Raw genomic sequence first — 21,984 nt, 5'->3', positions numbered from 1 at the left:
CGCTGTGTTAAAATTTCGCCTCTAAATTTTACGGTAAAATTGACGGGTTGAAGGCGGTCGACAAAAGGACAATGAGAGCCAAAATATTTGCCAACACGCCCTGGCGAAAATAATGTTCTCATCGGCATTGTTTATGGTGAAATGCAAGGGTTCCTCAATAACGACTTTTGTCGAGCTTTTTATTTGAATTTACAACGTTGCATAAAGGTTTAAAATATCGAGTTGAGAGTTTTAAAACTTTTTCCCTAATAGCATTTTATGTTCGCCAATTAAGTTAACAAAATGAGCCTCGTAACGTTAAGTTATGTAGAAAGTTTAGCCTGGATTTCAAACGTAAAATATTTAGGCATATTTTTTGCTTTTTATAAGTTGCTAACATTCAATCACGTTTATTTTAACTAGTATTTCCTTGATAAAATCTATTTCAAATTACGCTAGTACTTTTGCAACTTCAAGGTTGTCTGATTTTAATAACTCTACTTCTAATCAAACCTATAGCTAGATGAACTCGTTATGCCGATCTTTATGTCCATTGTCAACCTACCTTATCAGCCGATAGACGTCCACTGCTATATTTATTATTATATTTTGACGGCCTCCGTGGCGCAGTGGTATGCGCGGTGGATTTACAAGACGGAGGTCCTGGGTCCCCGGCTGGGCAGATTGAGATTTTCTTAATTTGCCCAGGTCTGGCTGATGGGAGGCTTCGGCCGTGGCTAGTTACCACCCTACCGGCAAAAGACGTACCGCCAAGCGATTTAGCGTTCCGGTACGATGCTGTGTAGAAACCGAAAGTGGTGTGGATTTTCATCCTCCTCCTAACAAGTTAGCCCGCTTCCATTTCAGACTGCATCATCACTTACTATCAGGTGAGATTGTAGTCAAGGGCTAACTTGTAAAGAATAAAAGAAAAATAATTATATTTTCTTCAAGAAACATCGGCTTAGTAAACCATAGTTTACTAAGCCGATCCTTATTTATACACCATATTTTCATTTCCAAATAAATAATTAAGTATTCCTGAATAGTTGGGCCGGTGGGCATTCTCCTTTACATTAGTCAATTCAAATAAGGCGCCGATTCCTGGCTTCTTTTTACACACTTTTCACGAAATTCCTCCCATAAGATTGCAGAAAGCGAGATGAATAATGTTACACATACGACGTTATAAATCTATTCTTGTATAATGTCGCACCTGCCGACTGCACAATTAACGTGAAACGCTTTGAAAATTGTGGTATAATTACATGGCACACCTTGTTACGTGGTCAGTCGCCGCGAGAATATTTACTCGGGGTCGAAAACAAATATTAGTATTTTGTCGGTCGTTCACACTTAGTAATCACGATCGCCACAGGCGCAACACGGCGATAGTGTAAAGATTGCCGCCGAAAAATTCGCTCAAACCCTTATAGACAGAGAGCTAGCGAACGCCAGACCTTCGTCGTTAGATTAAAGCTGAAAGTTTGTCATCTCATGCTCCTACCATACTATGGCAAGGCAAGGTAAGTTTGGACACTGGTGGCTATGGGAGGTAGCAGGTTTCAAGGATCCAGACCCTCAACCATCTAAGTATAAAGTATAATTTTGCTTTTGCACTTGGCTTCATGGCAACCCTTCGCTAGAGACCCTAGAAGTTCCTCTCTCGTTCTCTCGATCCCCGGCTGGGCCGATTGAGGTTTTCTTAATTGGTCCAGGTCTAGCTGGTGGGAGGCTGCAGCCGTGGCTAGTTACCACCCTACCGACAAAGACGTACCGCCAAGTGATTTAGCGTTCTGGTACGATGTGTAGAAACCGAAAGGGGTGTGGATTTTCATCCTTCTCCCACCAAGTTAGCCCGCTTCCATCTTAGATTGCATCATCACTCACCATCAGGTGAGATTGTAGTCAAGGGCTATCTTGTAAAGAATAAAATTTTCAAATTCAAATTAAATGTTGTTTTTCGAAGGATGGCCTTGAAGCCATGTGTCTGCCAGATGGGAATTATCATTTTTCTTAATATGTTGATATAAATTTAAAAAAAAAACTTTATACTTAGATGGTTGAGGGACCTTGTAACCTAATATTGCCAAAAGCCACCACGGACCAAACTCCATAGTTCGGTAAGGTAATCATCTATAGTAGGAGCAAGAGCTGAATAACTTTCAGCTTCTATAAAATGACGAAGGTCTGTGGTACACGGGCTCTTAGACTAATATTTCATACACGCACCATATAATTTTCTCAAAGCGAAGCGAATGTTAGGAGCAAAAAACTAACGTGCCATTATTACACCACGGACGTTTTGCGATGCGATTTTTTTAATATGTGCGCTCGCGTCAGGTGAAAATGAAATTACGATAATTTTGTTGAAAATTTATTTTCGTATGCCTCCTACAAAAATACATATAGTTATATTCTTTGTGTTCATTTATTTTTAAAATCTTAAAACTATCCTTAACATATTAACAGTAGCCTTATTTTCAAGTAAGTATACACACGTTTCATGATTTCATATCACATTTAAGTTTCTAGAACGAAATGTATCATGGGACGTTGTCACTGCATTACGGAGAACTTTATTTACATTTCAGGAAACTAAAATATTAGTGCCTATATACTTTTTGGGTCATACATATTATCTAGTGTACAGTGTGCGCCAAATATCGAGTCCGCTCTGAACACGTGGAGTGTAGCTGCTTCAACATGTTCCAACAGAGTAAATAGTTCAGCATGTTGCAACTTCAGAGCGGACTAGAAGTTTGGTGCGTTTAAAATATAGTATGATATTTGATTCATAGATAATATTTTTTTTGGACATGCTCCGTTTGTAAGTTCTTAATTTTTTGTAAATAATTTGATTACAATAAATAATTATAATAGAATCTATATAAAATATGCCATTCGTAAATGAAACGAAAACATTAGACAAGTATAGATCAGAATAATTTATATTTAACAAGAGCGACACAGACAGTGCAGCATGTTCGATTTTGTATACGTCGAAAACATTGTTAATATTAAAAATAAAATAAAGTTACATAAAGCATAAAATTAAGAGATTCCAAAGATATCAAAGACGTGGATAGTGAAAATGATAATAACATAATATTCTGTCGTATTTAAACACAAAATTACATAATAATAAACTATTATTTAGGTATCAACATAGTCAATGTAAAGAAGTTTAAAAACAAACCATTTTAATATATACATTCAATGATAATTTTATACTATAGATCGGTTACGGCCTTACAAAGTCACCGCAAAAAGTGATCCGAATAATAGGCTACAACACCGAGCACACACATGAACAATTTTGTCTTTAATTCCTGAACACACTACTCGACATTGTAGACGATATTTAGGTATTATTTGTTTAAATAACGTTCGTTGTTGACCACAACTAACATTGAGATGTGGAAATTTCCTCTTTTGAGCGCCTCATTTTTCATGACCTAGTAACACATCTCACATCTACAGTATTTAACATTATTGTATACATTTGTGTAACGAAAACCCCACCTAAATTGGATCAGTAGTTTTTGAGAAACATACTTACAACATATGGGACGAATACCGAATCTCATTTTTAATAGTAATAAATAAGTAAATAAGCCCCAATAGGTCAACCAATAGGTAAAGCAACCGGACTGGACTATTTTCGTTCTCGTGCCTACGAATAGTTAGGTACGTCCTTTTATCATTACGGATATGAAAGACAGAGACGAATTCGACCCTCACAATGTCGTGTTATAAAAAACATCTTTACAGAATAGCGCTACTGCACTGGTTTCGTTATTTTTAACACTGGAAAATGTGAATTACTTAATACTACTTATAAGCTTACGAGTATAAAGTAAGACGCCGCGAACGGTAGAATCCTTACGTTGTGGATGTCTAGGCAACTAGTATGACACGATTTGCATCCACATTTCTAATTCGCACAGCAAAAATTTGGAATGCCCTTCCGATGTTTGTGTTTCCTGCCACTTATAATTTAAACACCTTCAAAACAAGAGTGATTGAGCATCTTCTAGGTAAACGCGCTCCAACTTAGACCACATTAATGCTTACAATCAATTGTAGTCAAACGCAAACCTATATCGCATAAAAAGTTTTAAGCATTTGCCTGATAGTAGTACAAGTAATTAACATTATTGATATAACTTATACAATCAGAAATGAAAGTGGACATAATCATTTACTGCGGAATAAAGAAGAAAATTGGTCTAAAAGTAATTATCTGGTACCCAAGACAGTAAAAAGACAAGATAGTAAAACATAATAATAGCAGAAAGAATTAGAAGAGTTAGTTCACGGTAGCATAGTATGGAACATTCTGGGAGTGGAGACTTATGCTGCTACGGTTTGTTGTCATAATTGTTCTATACATAATATATAAATAACATTGATTATTTAAAGGCTACAAAAATTATATGTAAATAATATTTTGAAATATATCACTATCATAACGGTCGTCATAGCGCGTCGCAAACATAGGTGCATTTTATATTTGGTTGCGTGTCCAACATAAATCATTACAAGCATTGTACAATAAACTAAAGATTAAAGAATACTGTCACAAATAAATTCTCTATTAATTTATAAAAACAATAATTTAATTAACGGAATGATTACATCATATTTGCTAAGGTAATACAAATCTTAATAACAACGCAACAAAAATAGCGTGTTTTACTACAAAGGTAGTGGGTATTTTAGGCTTAGTACCTACCCTAGTTAGATACCTTATGAGCGCCACAGTACGACGACAAATTCACACTTCAATGGTAGGCGTCCATATATCCGCATCCTACATATCGCACGCATCGCATACGGATTTTTAATTTTACGGTAGATTCGTGCGATCCGTACGATGCAGATCAGTTGACGATGTATGACTTTCTATAGAAAGAATACTAAGGTCCGATTGATGCTATGCGTCCGATACGTGCGATGCGGATGTGTGGACGTACACGCCATTTCTTTTGCCTTGTTATTAAACCATCTATGGCTAAAGGTCCTTTGGACCGATGCAGCTCAATCTGCATTATAAAAATTCCTTAAAATATTTGGAAGGAAAGTTTATTGACCCTCGTTATAAAATAATAATCAATACATATATTGAAGTATGTGTCTGTGATTTTTAAAATAACTGTTTTATCAAGTTATACAAAAAGACAAACAACATTTCAACATTTTTGTCTGTCTGTGTTTATCCAGGCTAATATCTGTAACCGATTTTAATGAGTTTTTCACTTGAAGATAGAGCAGGTTATTGAGCAACATATAGGCTTATCCCGGAAAATCTATGGTTCCCGGGGGATTTCTGAAAAAAATATTTTACATGGACAAAGTCGCGGGCGTCCACTAGTATTACATAATAATGACATTGTTAATAATTTTTATACGTTACCCTTTTTACAAAAAAAGTCATAATGATCTCAAAGTGAAAAGTGCGCAAAGGATGTTACACAGAAAAACGTAATGCTTTATGGTAACGCTTGAAACTTTCACACCGGGCGCCTAATATGGAAAACGTTTTTAACTCCCAAATACAGAATATTAAACATGTAATTACTCTATACAATTCATTAATTTTTTCAAGTCAAATAATAGAAAAACCTTACTGTAACCATTTCATTAATAATACAAAGACTCTTTGGTCATTTTCTTTTTTTGCTTCAGTAATAAAATTATTGTTACACGATTATTCATTTAAAATTAATTGCTATCACATGAACCTCATAATGCTTTCTTAATTGCAACAGATTGGAAAAGTTGTCTTTTTTAAAAGCTTTTATGTAACTTGCAATGTATGTAGGATGTTACGGTGGATTCTTTGACCTCAATTTTGAAGTAGATATCTTCAACCGATTGAGCTGAAATTTTGTATACACGTTAAAGTTGGATGACAATGCACGATATATTCGAAATCAGCATGCAAAAGGGTATGCCCATCTTCGGCCCTGGCCTAACCTAACCACCTGGCAATTTATTATCTATAAAAAAATCTTGATAATCCTACTTTAACGTAATTCCTGTTTTATTCGTCTCAACAGACAAGATAAGATCATTGCCACATACAGCTTGAGTTTTGCGATATTTTTGAAGGCTTATTTTATTTTATTAGAACGAGTATCCAAAGCTGCTCTAATAGGATCCTACCAAATTTGGCTAGGCAGGGAGAACACGAGCAGAGAACGGGGAGTGTTGATCGATCGTCAAGGAATTCCTTAACCCTACATCCTGTAGTCACAAGTTCAGGACTCTGCTCGGAGTTCTTCTCTCTACCACGCGATGGACCCGGCACCCGCACGGTGTATCCATGGAATGCTAAGATATTCGTCTCACGTTATAGTGGTAAAAAAATATACATTTATTAAGCCAATTATTTAACAAGAACCTTATTTACACATCATAATATTATCATGTCCATATACTTTTATACGGGGGTATACCTGGGTTCCCTGGGCCGGCGTTGTATGGGCCGGTGGACATTCGCCTTTTAGCATAATTAGAACTTTGAACATGAGTGGCGAATATTTTGCATTGTATTTTCTCCAGAAAAAAAATTATATGCCAGGAACGAATGTAATGAGATAAAAACAGAGGCTTGAATTGTAAATTTATTGTTTTACCAAGTTTAAATAACTGATTGGGCTGGGACCTTCTATTTAGTACAAGACCTGTATCAGGCTTATCTATAGGGTGACAGGACCGGCAATCGCGGGTTTATTTAAAATCGCGGGACCTTTATTCTAGAGCCTTATGACGCACCAGAGGCCTCAAATAACATACATTTTTTTTGTGACAAATTGGATTGGATGAAAATTTGTGTATTCTGCACGTCTGAATAATGATATTATACTAGCTGACGTACGTACGTATGACAAAAATAACGTGACTTTCTAGTGGTAATGGAATTTTAAAAATCGGTTCAATAGATCCAGAGTTAACCCCCTACATATCCAAAAACTTAACCTCTTTATAATGTTAGTATAAATCTACTAATAATATTATCTTCTTATTAATATTACTATCTACCAGTGGCGAAGGATGGAGTTTTTACAAGGTAAGGCGTCCCAAAGAATTTTTTCATATATACATTACAATAATGAATATGTATGTATGGATTTTTAGAAGGTAACACGGCGGGAATCGGCTTGTATGGACTATCTATGCTAAGCTCAAAATCCGAATTTTGGAATTTTAGAATTCTTTGCATTTCGACTAAAACAATAACTTTGCATCATAGCAAATCACTTAAATGTTTTTGACACAGCACCCACGATTAACTAAAAAGCTATAATGACAATAAGCACCATAATAATTTTCTATTTACAATTTCAAAGTCTATACAAGAAACTGGTTTTATAGTTTTCTACAACTGGTTATTGAATTATAAAACCTCAATGGAATGGAGAGGACTGATATAGAGAGAGCTTCAGATTGGATGTAATAATAGTGATGAAACTTACAAAAATTGATAAGTATCTATTTGAGCATTGGGAAATGATTGTGTATAACTTTGCTGTAATATAAACTGTAAATGTAGCTAACTAAGTACATATTATCATGTAACTTGATAATGTATCGAAAATATTTATAAACTTTTGATCATTCAAAACTTTATCTGTTGTTCTATACAATGTTTGACTCTTTTTTCAAAGCGTCTTAAATTGTTCACAGCGTTCTACTAGATTAAAAAAAAAAAATTAAATCATAATAATTTCAATCATAAAATGTTTTTTGACAATACGAGCCAAAACTGATTTTCGGGGATGCTAAACAGATTGGTGAGGAATGACGTCATATTTTATTACCATCAGCCCATTTCTTATACGAGATTTGGTGCTAAATCCCACCACGCTACTCCAATACGGGATGGCTGGCTTATAATATTTGACTCTGTAAAGATCACTACCAGGCTATCACTGGTAACGGTAAAATGATCGGGAACGATGGCTAAGGTCTCTCCAAGGCAGGGGTCTCCGGGCTGTTATTTAAAAAGATATTATAAACGCTCAATTGTTACGTGACGTGTAACAGTTACAATGATTGTACCATTATTTTGTGGTGGTGGAAACACATCCAGCAGGTCCGAGGACTTGTGTCCTTGAGAGTAGGCTTAAGGGATCTCTTTAGAATGCATAAACACTTACCTTCCCTGCCTGACATGTTCTCCATGCCCACACTAAACAATTTATGAACAATAATTACAGCACAAAACATTATCAATAGTTACAACACAAAATATTATTGCACAGAATCACTAACACGACTGGCAGCGTGACGGTGTCCACGCTGCCTAACAAACAACTGAGCTGAAGTCATTAAATACCCTTTTATTTATACCAACACTGGTAGCCCCCCTCCACAAAAACATAAATAATGAAAGCTAACCACTGGGCCACAACACGATTCCAGCACCTTGGGACCCCAACTTTCATCGTCTCTTCTAACTATATGCCGCCCATTACTACTTCAGCTTCGTAATTCGCTGAGCTATATCAGTGACTTTGGTTCAGGGGGTAATTGCGTAACTTGATCGGATCCGTGTGACAGTAAATTCATTCCATTATAATGGAACTGCCTCATTGTTCCGTCGTTAGCTGGTTCAGCTACGGACAATGAGGTCCAGGGTTCGAATCCCGGGTCAGGCCAACAAAAAAAAATACGTCATTGAGATTTTTCTTACAAGAAATATCTATCGAGGCACGAGGTACAGAGATACAATTGGTATATCCCCGTGCCTCGCAGAGCATGTAAAGCAGTCGGTCCTGCGCCTGATCACCGGTCGTGTCGGTTTGCCGTCCCATCGGACTATGAGAGTGAGGGAATAGGGAGAGTGCACATGTGCTTGCATACACACTTGTGCACTTCTCTCCTGCGTACATGTTTAATCTCAAAATGAGAAAGGCCGCTGTGGCCGAAAAATACAATTCAGTCGGGAGCTTGTTATTATAATGGTCAAACTGACAGTTTTGCTAGGGATTTGACATTTATTTGATGTGTATTACATTAAGTGGAGCTTTCAAATGGATCCAATCAAATTACACAACTCACCTGCTCCTCATTTCTGATTCGATCACCAAGAGATAGTCCGAGTTCAATGCATAGCTAATATTGTTTAAATAAATCCTATTAGTATAAAAATAAAATGCGTATCACAATGGAAGAAGCACGAAACAAGTGCCCAGTCCATCAATTAAACTACAGCGCGGTGTCGGCGCCGCGGAGGGCGGAGCCCTAGGACTCCGGGAATAGAAGGCTCTCCACTGGGGCAGAGATCGTCATGTCATCTATTTCCGGGCGAGACCAATCCTGAAACAACAGAACGTTATTGAAATTTTACGCAATGTCCAAAATTAACAAAAAATCATTGTAATCGTTGTAAATAACCTAAAATTGAAAATTTTGAAAACCTCCGAATGTCATGAAATTATTAATTACACTCTCGATAAATCATCAATATTTTATTTAATTTAAGACCTCACCCAAGTATATTTGCAGACATTCGGTTATTTTTCCCCACATTTACATCCCACAAGTTTTAAACTTTTAACTATTTGTAGAAATTCTACCGCAGTCTCGGAAGAGCCGGCAACAAATTCAATAGTTGTGCTTTTAAAATCATTGTTCTTTACAATATTTATTAATATTACATGAAAATTTGTCATTAATAAATCCATTGTTGGAAATAGTAGTCTGGGAGGGATATGACGTCGCTCGATCTCGTGTTGGCTTGTGCCGACGCTAGGTGGTGCGACTTGTTTCGTAAGGAGTAGGGATTTAGAGAGGGGTAGCGATCAGTTGGCGGGAACGACTTCCAATAATCGGCGTCGTCCGGTCCGGTCCGGTCGAGCCATTCACATTTCTTGTTGTGTAATTCTTTGTGGGTTACTTAGGATACCCTACACACAACGTTCACAAGTGCGTGACACCACTCAAGGTCATTCTCTGCCATTCTATGGACTTATTTTGGTTACAGTTTGATTTGTTAATTAAAGTTGTCCTGACAAATGTTGTGAATCATAACGTTTTTTCGACATTAGTTTTCTTATTGTTTGTAAACCACTTCTGAGTCTGCTAAAACCATCATATTAATAAATTTTGGGTCTAACAGACCCACCAGAAATAATTTGTACCTTATTCTCAATATGCAAGCCAAAGGTTAAAAGGATATTAGTTAAATTTCAACAAATACCTGTTCTTCTGTGCTAGCAAAGAATAAGTAGAAGAGATTAGCGCCCAGGTCGATAGCGGCCGCCAAGTAGAACACTTCGCGCCACTGGCCTAACGTTTGCTGAAATATTAAAGAGAAACTTTGTTTTACAAAAAACCCAGTGTTATGTAGACCACACGATTGAAATAAAACTTCTTTCAAAAACAAAGCGGCATCTATGTAAAAGCCTAAGGCATAACTGCATCGCAACTGGTTCTTGAAGTGTATAAACGGGTTTGTTTCAAAGTTCTCTAAAAACGCCATCTATTGGTAACATAAAATAATTAACACTGTTTCATTATTCCTGTAGATGGCAGCACGCATCGCCCGTTAACACTAAGAAGTTTTACTTCAAAAATAATATTTACTATATATTTTTCAACCTATACTCTAAAACCCTTCTTTAAATAGAGGCCTGTCTCTGCAGAGGGTTATTAAAACTCAGTAAATCTTTATGAATTTTCGAAATTTTCGAAGAGCCGATGGACGGTCTTAAGGTGCTGGAATCGTTCACCCAGTGATCCATTCATCACTGGGTCATCATTAAGTACATCATTAAGCGGGTTGCGGGAGCAGCTGGATGCTGGCGGCTCGAGACTGTTGTGTTTGGAAGTCAATGCAAGAGGCCTATGTCCAGCAGTGGACTTCCATCGGCTGATGATGATGAGATGATGAGATGCCCTGATCAAACACCCACTGATTAAGCACGTCACCACCGCTAGCTGCACTGACCTGCGTGTCACTGATGATGAGGCCGATGACGTAGGGCGCCATGAACCCGCAGATGTTGCTCGCCGCGTTGGTGATGCCGTACATGGTGCCCGCGAATTGCGGCGACAGGTCGATGTGGTTCATCTGGTTACCTGAAACATAAAACATTTTGACCTAATTTTTAGGTTATAGTAACGGTAAGATATGTTGGGTTTGGGTTTGGGTCCCAAAGTGCTGGAATGGCGACCCCGCACTAGTAAGCGCAGTGTTGGCCGACCCCCCACCAGGTGGACTGACGACATCAAGCGAGGCGCAGGGATTCGCTGGATGCAGACGGCTCAGTATCGTGTTGTTTGGAAGTCCCTATATTTCATTCATTCATTCAGAGCGAGCCGTGATAGCCCAGTGGATATGACCTCTGCCTTCGATTCCGGAGGGTGTGGGTTCGAATCCGGTCAGGGGCGTGCACCTTCAACTTTTCAGTTGTGTGCATTTTAAGAAAATAAATATCACGTGTCTAACGGTGAAGGAAAACATCGTGAGGAAACCTGCATACCAGAGAATTTTCTTAATTCTCTGCGTGTGTACAGTCTGCCAATCCGCATTGGGCCAGCGTAGTGGACTATTGGCCTAACCCCTCTCATTCTGAGAGGAGACTCGAGCTCAGCAGTGAGCCGAATATGGGTTGATAACGACGATTTATTCATTCATACCCGCGTAGGCGGCGCCGCCGAAGGCCGACGTGACGGATAGCAGCACCATCACAGCGATGCGGTCGCAGCCCGCCCACGCGATGCCTAGCAACCCAAAGGCAGGCATAAATGCGGCTGGGAACAAAACAGATTTTTTTTTTAATTTATCAACTAGCGGAATTCTTTCACTGTTAGGAAGCTACAATATCCCTGAGTGCTATAAGGCTATATTATATTATAAAAAAATTGGGGATTATTCCTAAAAGTCCAATAATGTAACCCAAGTAGTAACAAAATTACTTAAAATATTGTTTACATCAGGTAGGGCAGGGGTAGAGTAGGGATAGGGTAGGATAGGGTAGGATAGGGGTAGGGTATGGGTAGCGTAGGTGAAGGGTAGGGGTAGCTTGGGAAGAGGTAGGGTAGGGTAGGTTTAGGGTAAAAGTCTATAAGGAAAGGGAATGAGTCAAAACGAAGCTTGATCGGGTCCGATAGTCACACTATCACATCACACTAATATTATAAAGGCGAAAGTTTATGTGTAAGTGTGAAAGTATATAAGTGTTTGTTCCTCTTTTACGCTGCGGCTACTAAAGCGATTTGGCTGAATGGAAATATATTTCACTCTGGATTAACACATAGGCTACTTTTTATCCCGGAAAAATCCATGGTTCCCGCGGGATTTGTGAATAACTGAATTCCACGCGGTCGAAATCGCGGGCGTTCGCTAGTAAGGAAATAAAGTAACGCTAGTTGTAGATCTAGACGCCTAAAAACGAGGGCCCTGATATCTAACGTCACCAAGACGTGGGCTTTTTAACTCACTATCTCGGGTGGCGCCAGACCTGAAACACCCTTCGAAATGCCCTCTAAGCCGAGGTCCGAGTCTCAGAGGGGATGCCCTTAGAGAGTCATTCCGCCCATCTACTCCGCTTCTGCCTTCGGGCCCCATCAGGCGATGCTTCTCCGCTCGCCCAAACCCCCCGGTGACGCCGCTGAGGTCACCTACGGCACTAACACAATCAGAAAGAAAAAAATCTTACCGACAGTATTCCACAACTTCATGCTGTTAAGCCGCGATATAACGCCTTTAGCGAGCAGCCAGTCAGCGAATATACTGATCAGGATGCCCGCCACCCACGCCGTGAGGTACGGCAACGCGGACAACCGCGCATTCTGAAATTCAAAAAATTATAAAAGTTATCGTCGAATTATTTGTCTTTGTCGTTGTTGATGTTGGCAAACAATTGAGGAAATTGCGCCACGGGTGAGACAACGAAGACTCTTAAATACTCATCATATCAGCCGATGAACGTCCACTGCAGGTCTTAGGCCTTTTGTAAGGACTTCCAAACATCACGATACTGAGCCACCTGCATCCAGCGAATCCCTGCGACTCGCTTGATGTCGTCAGTCCACCTGGTGGGGGGTCGTCCAACACTGCGCTTTGTAGTGCGGGGTCATTGCAGTAACTTGGGACCCCAACGTATTTCGGTTCTTAGAACTATGTGCCCCATTGCCACTTCAGCTTCGCGACTCGTTGAGCTATGCCGTTGATTGTGGTTCTTATGCGGATCTCCTCATTTCTGATTCGATCACGCAAAGATACTCCTAACATAGCTCATTCCATCGCCCGCTGTGTGACTCTGAGCCTTCTTATGAGGCTTATAGTTAGCGACCAAGTCTCGGAACCATAGGTCATCACTGGGAACACGCACTGTTCGAAGACTTTTGTCAGGCACTGAGGAATTTTGGAAAAGATGTCGCCAAGTTTCCCGAATTCAGCCCAGCCGAGTTGGAACCGACGGTTTCCTCTTTCTCGAAATTGGACCTTCCTAACTGGATCGTATGTCCTAGGTAAACGTATACTTATATACTCACGGAAACAATATCAAAGTGCAGTATGTTGTTCATGTAAGTGGGCAGCTCAGTCAGCTGCGTGTAGAACAGCCACGACTGGCCGCACTGCGCTATCAGGATGGCCCACAGCGGCAGACATGTGAGGAACTTGCACCACGGGATCGACGGCGTAGACTCTTCGTCCTGCCCAAAATATTACGAGACTAGAAAGTTGTTTAGCAATATCAATTGGCTGAGCCGTTATATTGAAAGACACAGTTCTCATTCCCGTGGGAATACGGAGATAAGATATAGCCTAGGATACTCCCTGATGATGTAGCTTTTTATTGATGAAAGAAATTTTCAAATCGGTCCAACAGTTTTGAGTTTATTCGTAATATACAAAAATAGTAATCTTTTCATATGCATGAAGAAAGAAAACATATTTAATCATGAATTTTGCCACCAACCACAATATTTCTTTTTTGTCTCTGGCTCTTCTAAATGCTTTATTAATAGAAACCCCAGGACCTGCGGGGCATAGTCTAGGGACAAATTCACAAAAAATGTAGACATATATGTCCCGTGGGTAAGGACGGGTCTGCAAAGTGATTTTTACTTAGCACCACATCTCCTATTCACATCGTAAATATGTTCTATGTTACGTACACCTTAAGTACACTTAAGGAAGTCGTACATAGAACATATTTTGTTAAATAATTGTAGTAATTCAAAAAATCTATTTGCTCCAAACAAAAGCTAGTGAGCGATACATTCAATTAAACAAAGATGATTTGTGAATCCACGCAACACAAATAAGGCCAGATACCAATAACAATTTATCCATCTATAGTATGTATGTGCATGTATGGATTGACTATGATTAATACTCCGTTCGGAACAATATAATGACAGATATTACAAATAAGTGTCCAATAACTTTTATTGAATCTCTTTTAAGACCTCTGAAGCTATAATTTATACAATATTCACAAATGAAATATTACTATATGATATTAGTATTTTATTTATAGCTCATTGCCTTAACGCTATAAAAAATACATACATAGAATAGTAAACTGCTATCCTATTTTGGTGTTAAGTTACAACATACAAGCCATTGTCGATGTCAACCAGGCAGGCAGAAGTCAATTTAAAAAGAGCAAAACTGAACTGAACTACTTATTCTTTTTTTAAAAGATAAACACAGAAGAAGAAAAAACACGTGTGCGTCTCAGGACGCTCGACAGAAGTGTTATCTTAAACCTGCTGCCGTGTGCGTAAGATAAAGAGAAGTCAGACAGAGTGGTGCCGTAACGCATTATGTTACTGAGCGGTTTCCCCTCCCATAAGAAGTTATCACAATAATAGTAAATTAGATCCGAACAAGGAATAGAACCTAGGACATATTGCTTCCTAAGCAATGCGTAAAAAAGGTAGCTAAACATATGCACATATAGTTGTTGTAACCTCAAACATTACGCCAATGCCGCGACCTGTGACTCATTATACGCCCCACTTTTGATGATAACGCATAATTCAATACAACAACAAATTGTTATTGAGTACTCTCGATGTTTTCCACATACTTTTGATTTATGGGAGTTTCGTTTTGACCTACATGATTAAGAGCTAAACTTTTGACTAGAAAATAAACAAACTACAGAGAAAACTAAAGAGAAAATAAACATGCCTCATATCGGCAACATGTGAGCTTTTTATTTTATTTTTGTCGACCTGACTGGCGCAGTTGTGGTAGAGCAGTGGTTTTCAACAAAGAGGTCCTGGGTTAAATTCCCAACCATTTTCGTGGGTAAAACGTAGGTTCGAAACCGGTTCGGGGCATGCACTTTTCAGGTGCATATTGCCTCAAATATCAGGCGTTTCGAACTGTGAAGAAGACGTGAGGAAATCTGCAAACCTAAGAATTTCTTAATTCTCTACATATGTGATATCCGCATTGGGCCAGCATGGTGGACTATTATCCTAACCACTCTTATTCTGGAGACCCATTGCTCAACATTATGTCATTTAGCATTGGCAGGAAATTGGTTCAAGTTCGGTCTGGTGGTAGTCATTAGCCATGGATAGTTGCCACCATAACGGCAAAGGCGCACCGGACACAGATTTAGCGGTATGTTTCTGCGTATAGAAACCATCACAGGTGTGGGTACCTCTTCCAAATAAGCCCGCTTTCATCTTAGACTGCATCATCACTTAACATCAAGTGAAATCGCAGTCGAAGCTTTTCAAAATATTCAAAATTCATTTAATTCAAGTAGGCTCACTTTACAAGCACTTTCGATACGACACTTTTGACTATTTGTAAAGATTCTACCACCGGTTCGGAAGGCAGGTTTAGCTGAGAAGAAACCAGCAAGAAACTCAACAGTTGCTCTTTTAAAAAATAAATCATACAATATTATAATTTACAATTGATTACAAGATTACAATTACAAACCTCGACTAAGTAAATGTTTTTTAACACATTGCTTAAAGCTATGCATTGGCAGGTCCATCAAATCAGCTTTTCCCTTCATAGGGTAAAAAATCCTCATGGACACCCATTTGGATAGTGCCTCCTACCGGCTAAATTACCCCTCCATTAAAAAACGCTAGTGTGCCTGCCATCCATCCTACTTCAATAAAAATAAATTAAGGATACTATTAGCAAAACGATACCTGCTGCGGTCCAATAGATTGCGTGATGAACTCAATCTCCTTGGGACATATCCTGGGATGTCTCTGTGGCGTGTCGTATATGAGGAAGATCCACGCGACAAACCAGATCACGCCGAGCCCGCCGAACAAATAGAAGCAAAGCGGCCATCCGCCACCAAAGTCCAGTGTGCAGAGCCAGCCTGATATAGGCAGTGATATCACTGTACCTATGTTAGAACCTGGGAAAATAAATAACTTAATAACTATCAGCCTATTGGATACTAACTGCCTCCGATTCCGGAGGACGTGGGATCAGATTCGGTCCGGGGCATGCACCTCCAACTTTTCGGTTGTGTGCATTTTAAGAAATTAAATATCACATGTCTCAAATGGTGAAGGAAAACATCGTGAGGAAACCTGCATACCAATGAATTTTCTTAATTCTCTGCGTGTGTCAAGTCTGCCAATCCGCATTGGGCCAGCGTGGTGGACTATTGGTCTAAACCCTCTCATGCTGAGAGGAGACTCGAGCTCAGTGAATATGGGTTGATAAGGACTATTGAATATAGGACCGGAGGCTTACAACAGGCCTTTTTTGAATAGGACTTCAGCGGTTTTACCAGGGGTTTGGGCGAAAGCTCGCCTGACGGGGCCAAAAAGTGGAATCAGAAGAGATGGGCGGAACCCGGGAAGACTCTCTAAGGGCATCTCCATGAGATTTGGAGCTCGGCTTAATTCGCTGTTCAGGAAGGGTGTTTTGGCATGAGTGTATCAGACCTGACGCCCCCATGACTAATTAGACCAAGTCCGGGAGACGTCTGATATCGGAGACCTCGTTTTCGCCGGCAAAGACGTTATGTATGCTTGTGTTTGTTACTTGGAAAGCGTTTCAATCTTCCGGTCGTTATGTCGCCGGGGCCGAGCATCCTTCTTTATAAGGGATTTGGAAAGTAGACCTATCATGCTGGTGAATTGCGAGTTGGCGGACTTAGGGTGACGTACGTTTCAGTAACAATCACTATCAGACTTTATTGATATACATTAAATTGTATTACGGGGGCCGGCGGCCTAACGTCTAAGGTCTGGGTATAATACCACCAATCAACGATAATTTAATTTCCACCATTATTTGTCTTTATTCCTCTCTCTCGATATGTATGTACGCACTTAGACCTACAGATTGATACTACTAAAAAATGCTCAATATCTGTTTAAAACACACGCTTGAAGGCAAGATGCAGAATTTGCTAGCCTAGCAGATGCATTACCTCTTCTTCTTCTTCTTCTTGATGTCGCGGCTCTGCAGGTCTCTTGAGGTCCTGTATCACGTTGACCGTTACCGATCTATTGTGATCGCCACTGACTAGATATCCCCTCCAATACTGGTTGCTGCCAGGTACAGCAGCAGTTGCATTACCTCAAGTTACCAAAATTGTAGAAAAAGATTACCTGCATAAACATAAGCCGCGAACTTCGATCTCTCCAAAGGCGGTATCCATCGCGCCAGCATGGCGTGCATTGCGGGATACGTTACACCTTCGCCCAAACCTTCTAGTACTCTGACAGCAATGAACAGTTTAAAGTCTATATACGCTGCCACGGGGCTGAGTAGAGTGAACAGAGCCGTGAGTAAAACTCCGACACCATAAACAAGTTTTCCGCCGTATATTTCCGCTATTCGCCCTCCCGGAATCTAAAACATAAACACTACAACAACACACACAAAATACACATTGAACAGCTTCACTTGCGTGGGAAGTAGCGAGGGAAGTAGGCAAAAAAGTTGTGTGGTCACGGTACTCATCCTGCCCACAACTCCCCAATTTTGTTAGCGCAAATGCGATGTAGTATATCTAGTATATCTCCGGACGAGCTTTATTATAAAGTGCTCTTCTAGTAAAATATCCAACCAAATAATTACCAGTTTGATGCTGTAAACATGTTAAAATTGCCATACTAACAGTATCAAGTGATTAATCAATAACTATTTTCCAGTAATGGAAAACGAATCCATAGCCTGGATGCAGAGTAAGGTTACTCCCACTCTAATGAATAATTATCGTCAATAAAGTATCAACTTACCTGTGTCAAAACATAACCATAAAAGAATGAACCTAATATAATACTTTGTTGTTCGGCAGTCCAGTTGAAATCTCCTTGTTTCTGCAATTGATAAAAACACAATTATTACATCAACAAAACCATAATATATGACCTTATGATTTTTTTTTAAATATTTACAAATCACAATACATGTAGATGTAGGCATAGGTAGACATTAATCTTCTATTAAAAAGTGGATGCAACCAAAAAACGCCCCACTCAAGAGTGCCAAACACAATTTCTTGGCACTCAATTCAAGTAGTCACATTTGCAAATTCAACCTTGAACTCAATTCATAAGGTTGAATTTCCTCTGAATTGGGATTTTATAGAATATTGGACGATATTTAAAGGCATTTAGGTATAATTTTCTTTACCAATAATTCTAAAACTGCCAAAGAATAATTGGTCAGTTTTTAAGTGACATTTTCTACATGATTGTGTGTCTTTTTATTGTATGAGGTCAATGAAGGAAAGGCAGTTTTCAATATAATTAAAAAAAAATTGGACTTTGTGTTTGACGTAGATTGACCACCATGGCACTCCATTGGCAGTTTGTTGGGCAAAGGGACTCTTACACTACTAAGAACTTATTAACATTATCATACTTACTGTAGGTATAGAAGTATTAGTAGGTCCACTGGTTGGGCATACATCTAATGTGGAATCATTTGAAGGTAGTGGTACTGTAGAGTTTATCATGGCTACAATGGCCACAGACAGATTGACCCTCATTGCATATACATTGGCAAAGCCCAGGAAGCCCATAATACCCAGTACTGTTCGACATTTGATCCATCCTGTTGTTTCTTCAACTAAGGACAAAGTTTATATACAAATATACAATAATATAATGTAAAGAATGTGAAATAACTTAATACAATTTAAAATTATTGTATGTGTGAAGTCTGCCAATCAGCATTGGGCCAGCGTGGTGGACTACTGGCCTCTCATTCTAAGAGCTAAACAGTGAGCCGAAAATGGGTTGATAAAGAATATGCTTATATAATAAACATTTAGCACCAAAGTGTTTATGTAAGTCAATGGATTTATCTTTAGTTCGTTAGTTCTGGAATTCACATAGCATTTGACCTACTTTGTTCTATTTTAATTATTATCTTTACTAAATTTAAGTCAAATTCAAAGTTCTTCTCAATTAGCTTTTGGGACACACACATTGTTTTAAGTTTTTTTTTTAAAGAATATGACTAATATTTTAGTTTTCTCCATGTTGACTATGTTTTGAGTAAAAGACAAAAATTGTATGGGTGGGAATAGAATTCCAATCAGCATTTAGTCTAGAACCTATACTGTGAAGCTATTCAGGCTTAATATGTTAAAAGGGGTGAGTTGATTAGACAGATGACAGATTAGACATTATAAAAACTACTGTTCCCAAGCAAGACTAACATTTTTTTTATTTCTAATCCCTAAATAATTTAGGACTAATATTTGGAAATCCCACTAATCTGACAATAAACCTGACAATAGACAAAGTTAAAGTAACAAATTTTTAGTCATTCATTAAAGTAGGTAATCATACTTCAAAGAAAAAACATTTTCTTAGTCGAGGTTACTACACTATTGATGAGTTCCTTAACGACAAAGGTGCTTGGAGGCCATTGGATCAGCTTCCACCTTCACACAGGAAATAAAACTATAAGAAATTGTAATTTAATTGTTATCAAATGTAAATTGTAATACTGTATGACTTTTTCAAAAGAGCAACTGTTGAGTTTCTTGCCGGTATCTTCTCAGCAGAACCTGCCTTCCGAACCGGTGCTAGAATCTTTACAAATAGTCAACTGACGTGTCAAAAGTGCTTGTAAACTGAGCCTACTTGAAATAAATGAATTTTGAATTTTTTTTTTAGAATAATATTGGCACATTAATTACAGCCATTTATACAATTTATACATAGATAAGCTGCTTATTATCACTATTCAGTTGTATTATACAAGAGTATGTAAATAGCTATTGCTAGCCTTGCATTATGTAAATATTTTGATTCATTGACATTTAAATGATGTACTAAGTAATTAACAAAAATTGCAAAAGATACTTATGTGTACTGTGACAGTAGTAAGACTTAATTTGAATGTTCTGTCATAATCATCATTACCATAAACAACCCATATTCGGCTCACTGTTGAACTGGAATGTCCTTGCAGTATGAGAAGGGTTAGGCCTTAGTTCACCACACTGGACAAATGTGGATTGGCAGACTTCACACACCCAGTTCACACTTCTTAAAATGCACATAATTGAAAAGTTAGAGGTGCATGACCTGAACCAAATTTTACCTATGCCCTCTGAATTGATGACAGAAATTATATCTGCTGAGAAATGACATGTCTTGTTTCATTCAAATATATTATTTAATATTTATGTACATTTGTTCACTTTTAATCGAAGGAATTATAATAAAATTATTAAAATCACTTTCAACACACAAAGATGTTAGTGCGATTTGATATTCTTTTAGTGGTTTGTTAAATTTTATGACTCTCAAGACAATAACTTTAAAACTTCATTGTATAATTATTTTTATTAAATGTTTACCTAATAATTTTTATATAAAAAGAACTATTACATATTGTTAAAAAAATCTACTCCTCCTGTTGCAGGGCTTTTAAGTGCCCAAGCAACTGGAGGTCTTCACAGTATAAGCTACTTAAAGAATAACTTACTTCTGTATGGTACCCTTAATCCAACAGTCCTGAGAAAGCTTCTTAAAATGTTTTTCAAAGCTTTACACTATAAGACCAATAATTAAAACAATTATCAGGATAATAATGGTTGATTCAATATTACTCAGTAAATAAACAAAGGAATATAATAGTAGCATTTACCTACCAATTAAACTGAACTATATTCTAGTAGACCCTATTCTTATGGAAATTTAAAGCATAACAGTAGCCTATGACTGGACTAGACAATAATTTATCACTGAGCTATATTTAATTTAAATTCGTTCAGTTGTTCTTGAGTTATACATGGTTTATCAAACCCAACTGATTTATATGTTATTCCTATTTGCTTATGAGTAGTCTGCTGTCATTTAGCCCGTTACATTTTAACAACAGTTTACGTTTAGATTACCTCTCTCGTTAACAACGAGGTTTCTGTGACTGCTCGTGACATCATTTTCTATATCATCATTTAACATAGTACTTTCTTCTACAGGCTGAGCCATGGTTCAGGCTCAAAACATAACAACGCGTTAGAGTAATGATTAATAAATGCACTTTCTATTAAACTAGCAATTCAAATTAGAACCATAAGCAGATCATAACTATTTTACTCGTATTAAACAGTAACAAACTTAATGACTCATACAATTTTTTATTATGAATTTGTACGTAAACAAAGAAATGTATTTCTCGCCGCCATAGAGTACAAACAAAGAAATTTCAAATTTGACGCAGTCTGCAACTGACAAGTGACATTGACACATCTTGACTTGAACGTCACTGTTTAACTGGCTATACGCCTCATAGATATATAACTAAGTCTAACTGTTCTAAGTCTATGATACGCCTAGTTCGGACTACTTTAGTATTTTAGTCGAGTATGAACGATTTTTGGGCGGTAAATCCAAAAATTGTTCGTACTCGACTAAAATACTAAAGTAGTCCGAACTACAGTAAAGTAGTACTAACTAACTAAGTCTATACGGCCTATTACGGCATTGAACCTTCTCTTTTATAACTTATAAAGCTTTTTTTAAAGGCTGTACAGACTAGATTAGCCATCACATCATTATCAC

At 38.1% G+C, this 21,984-nt stretch overlaps 1 protein-coding gene across 2 annotated transcripts; it reads right to left on the bottom strand.

Moving 5' to 3' along the window:
* Nucleotides 1-2,343: 2,343 nt before the first annotated feature.
* Nucleotides 2,344-21,806, bottom strand: LOC112043554 (sialin). Of its 2 annotated transcripts, none has more exons than XM_024079027.2 (11): nucleotides 21,318-21,806; nucleotides 18,828-19,030; nucleotides 18,196-18,276; nucleotides 17,563-17,806; nucleotides 16,135-16,352; nucleotides 13,495-13,656; nucleotides 12,657-12,789; nucleotides 11,635-11,748; nucleotides 10,943-11,073; nucleotides 10,193-10,291; nucleotides 2,344-9,309 (listed from the first exon to the last, which is right to left on the bottom strand). In XM_024079027.2, the coding sequence occupies exons 1-11, from the start codon at nucleotides 21,409-21,411 to the stop codon at nucleotides 9,235-9,237; spliced, it is 1,554 nt and encodes a 517-aa protein (XP_023934795.1). In that variant the 5' UTR covers nucleotides 21,412-21,806; the 3' UTR covers nucleotides 2,344-9,234. The 2 variants fall into 2 exon arrangements, with proteins under 2 accessions (XP_023934795.1, XP_052741579.1); XM_052885619.1 differs by lacking the exon at nucleotides 21,318-21,806 and adding an exon at nucleotides 20,906-21,285.
* Nucleotides 21,807-21,984: the final 178 nt, after the last annotated feature.

Source organism: Bicyclus anynana, chromosome 14 (assembly GCF_947172395.1).
Source record: "Bicyclus anynana chromosome 14, ilBicAnyn1.1, whole genome shotgun sequence".
NCBI lineage: Eukaryota > Metazoa > Arthropoda > Insecta > Lepidoptera > Nymphalidae > Bicyclus > Bicyclus anynana.
This window is presented reverse-complemented; position numbering and strand designations above follow the sequence as displayed.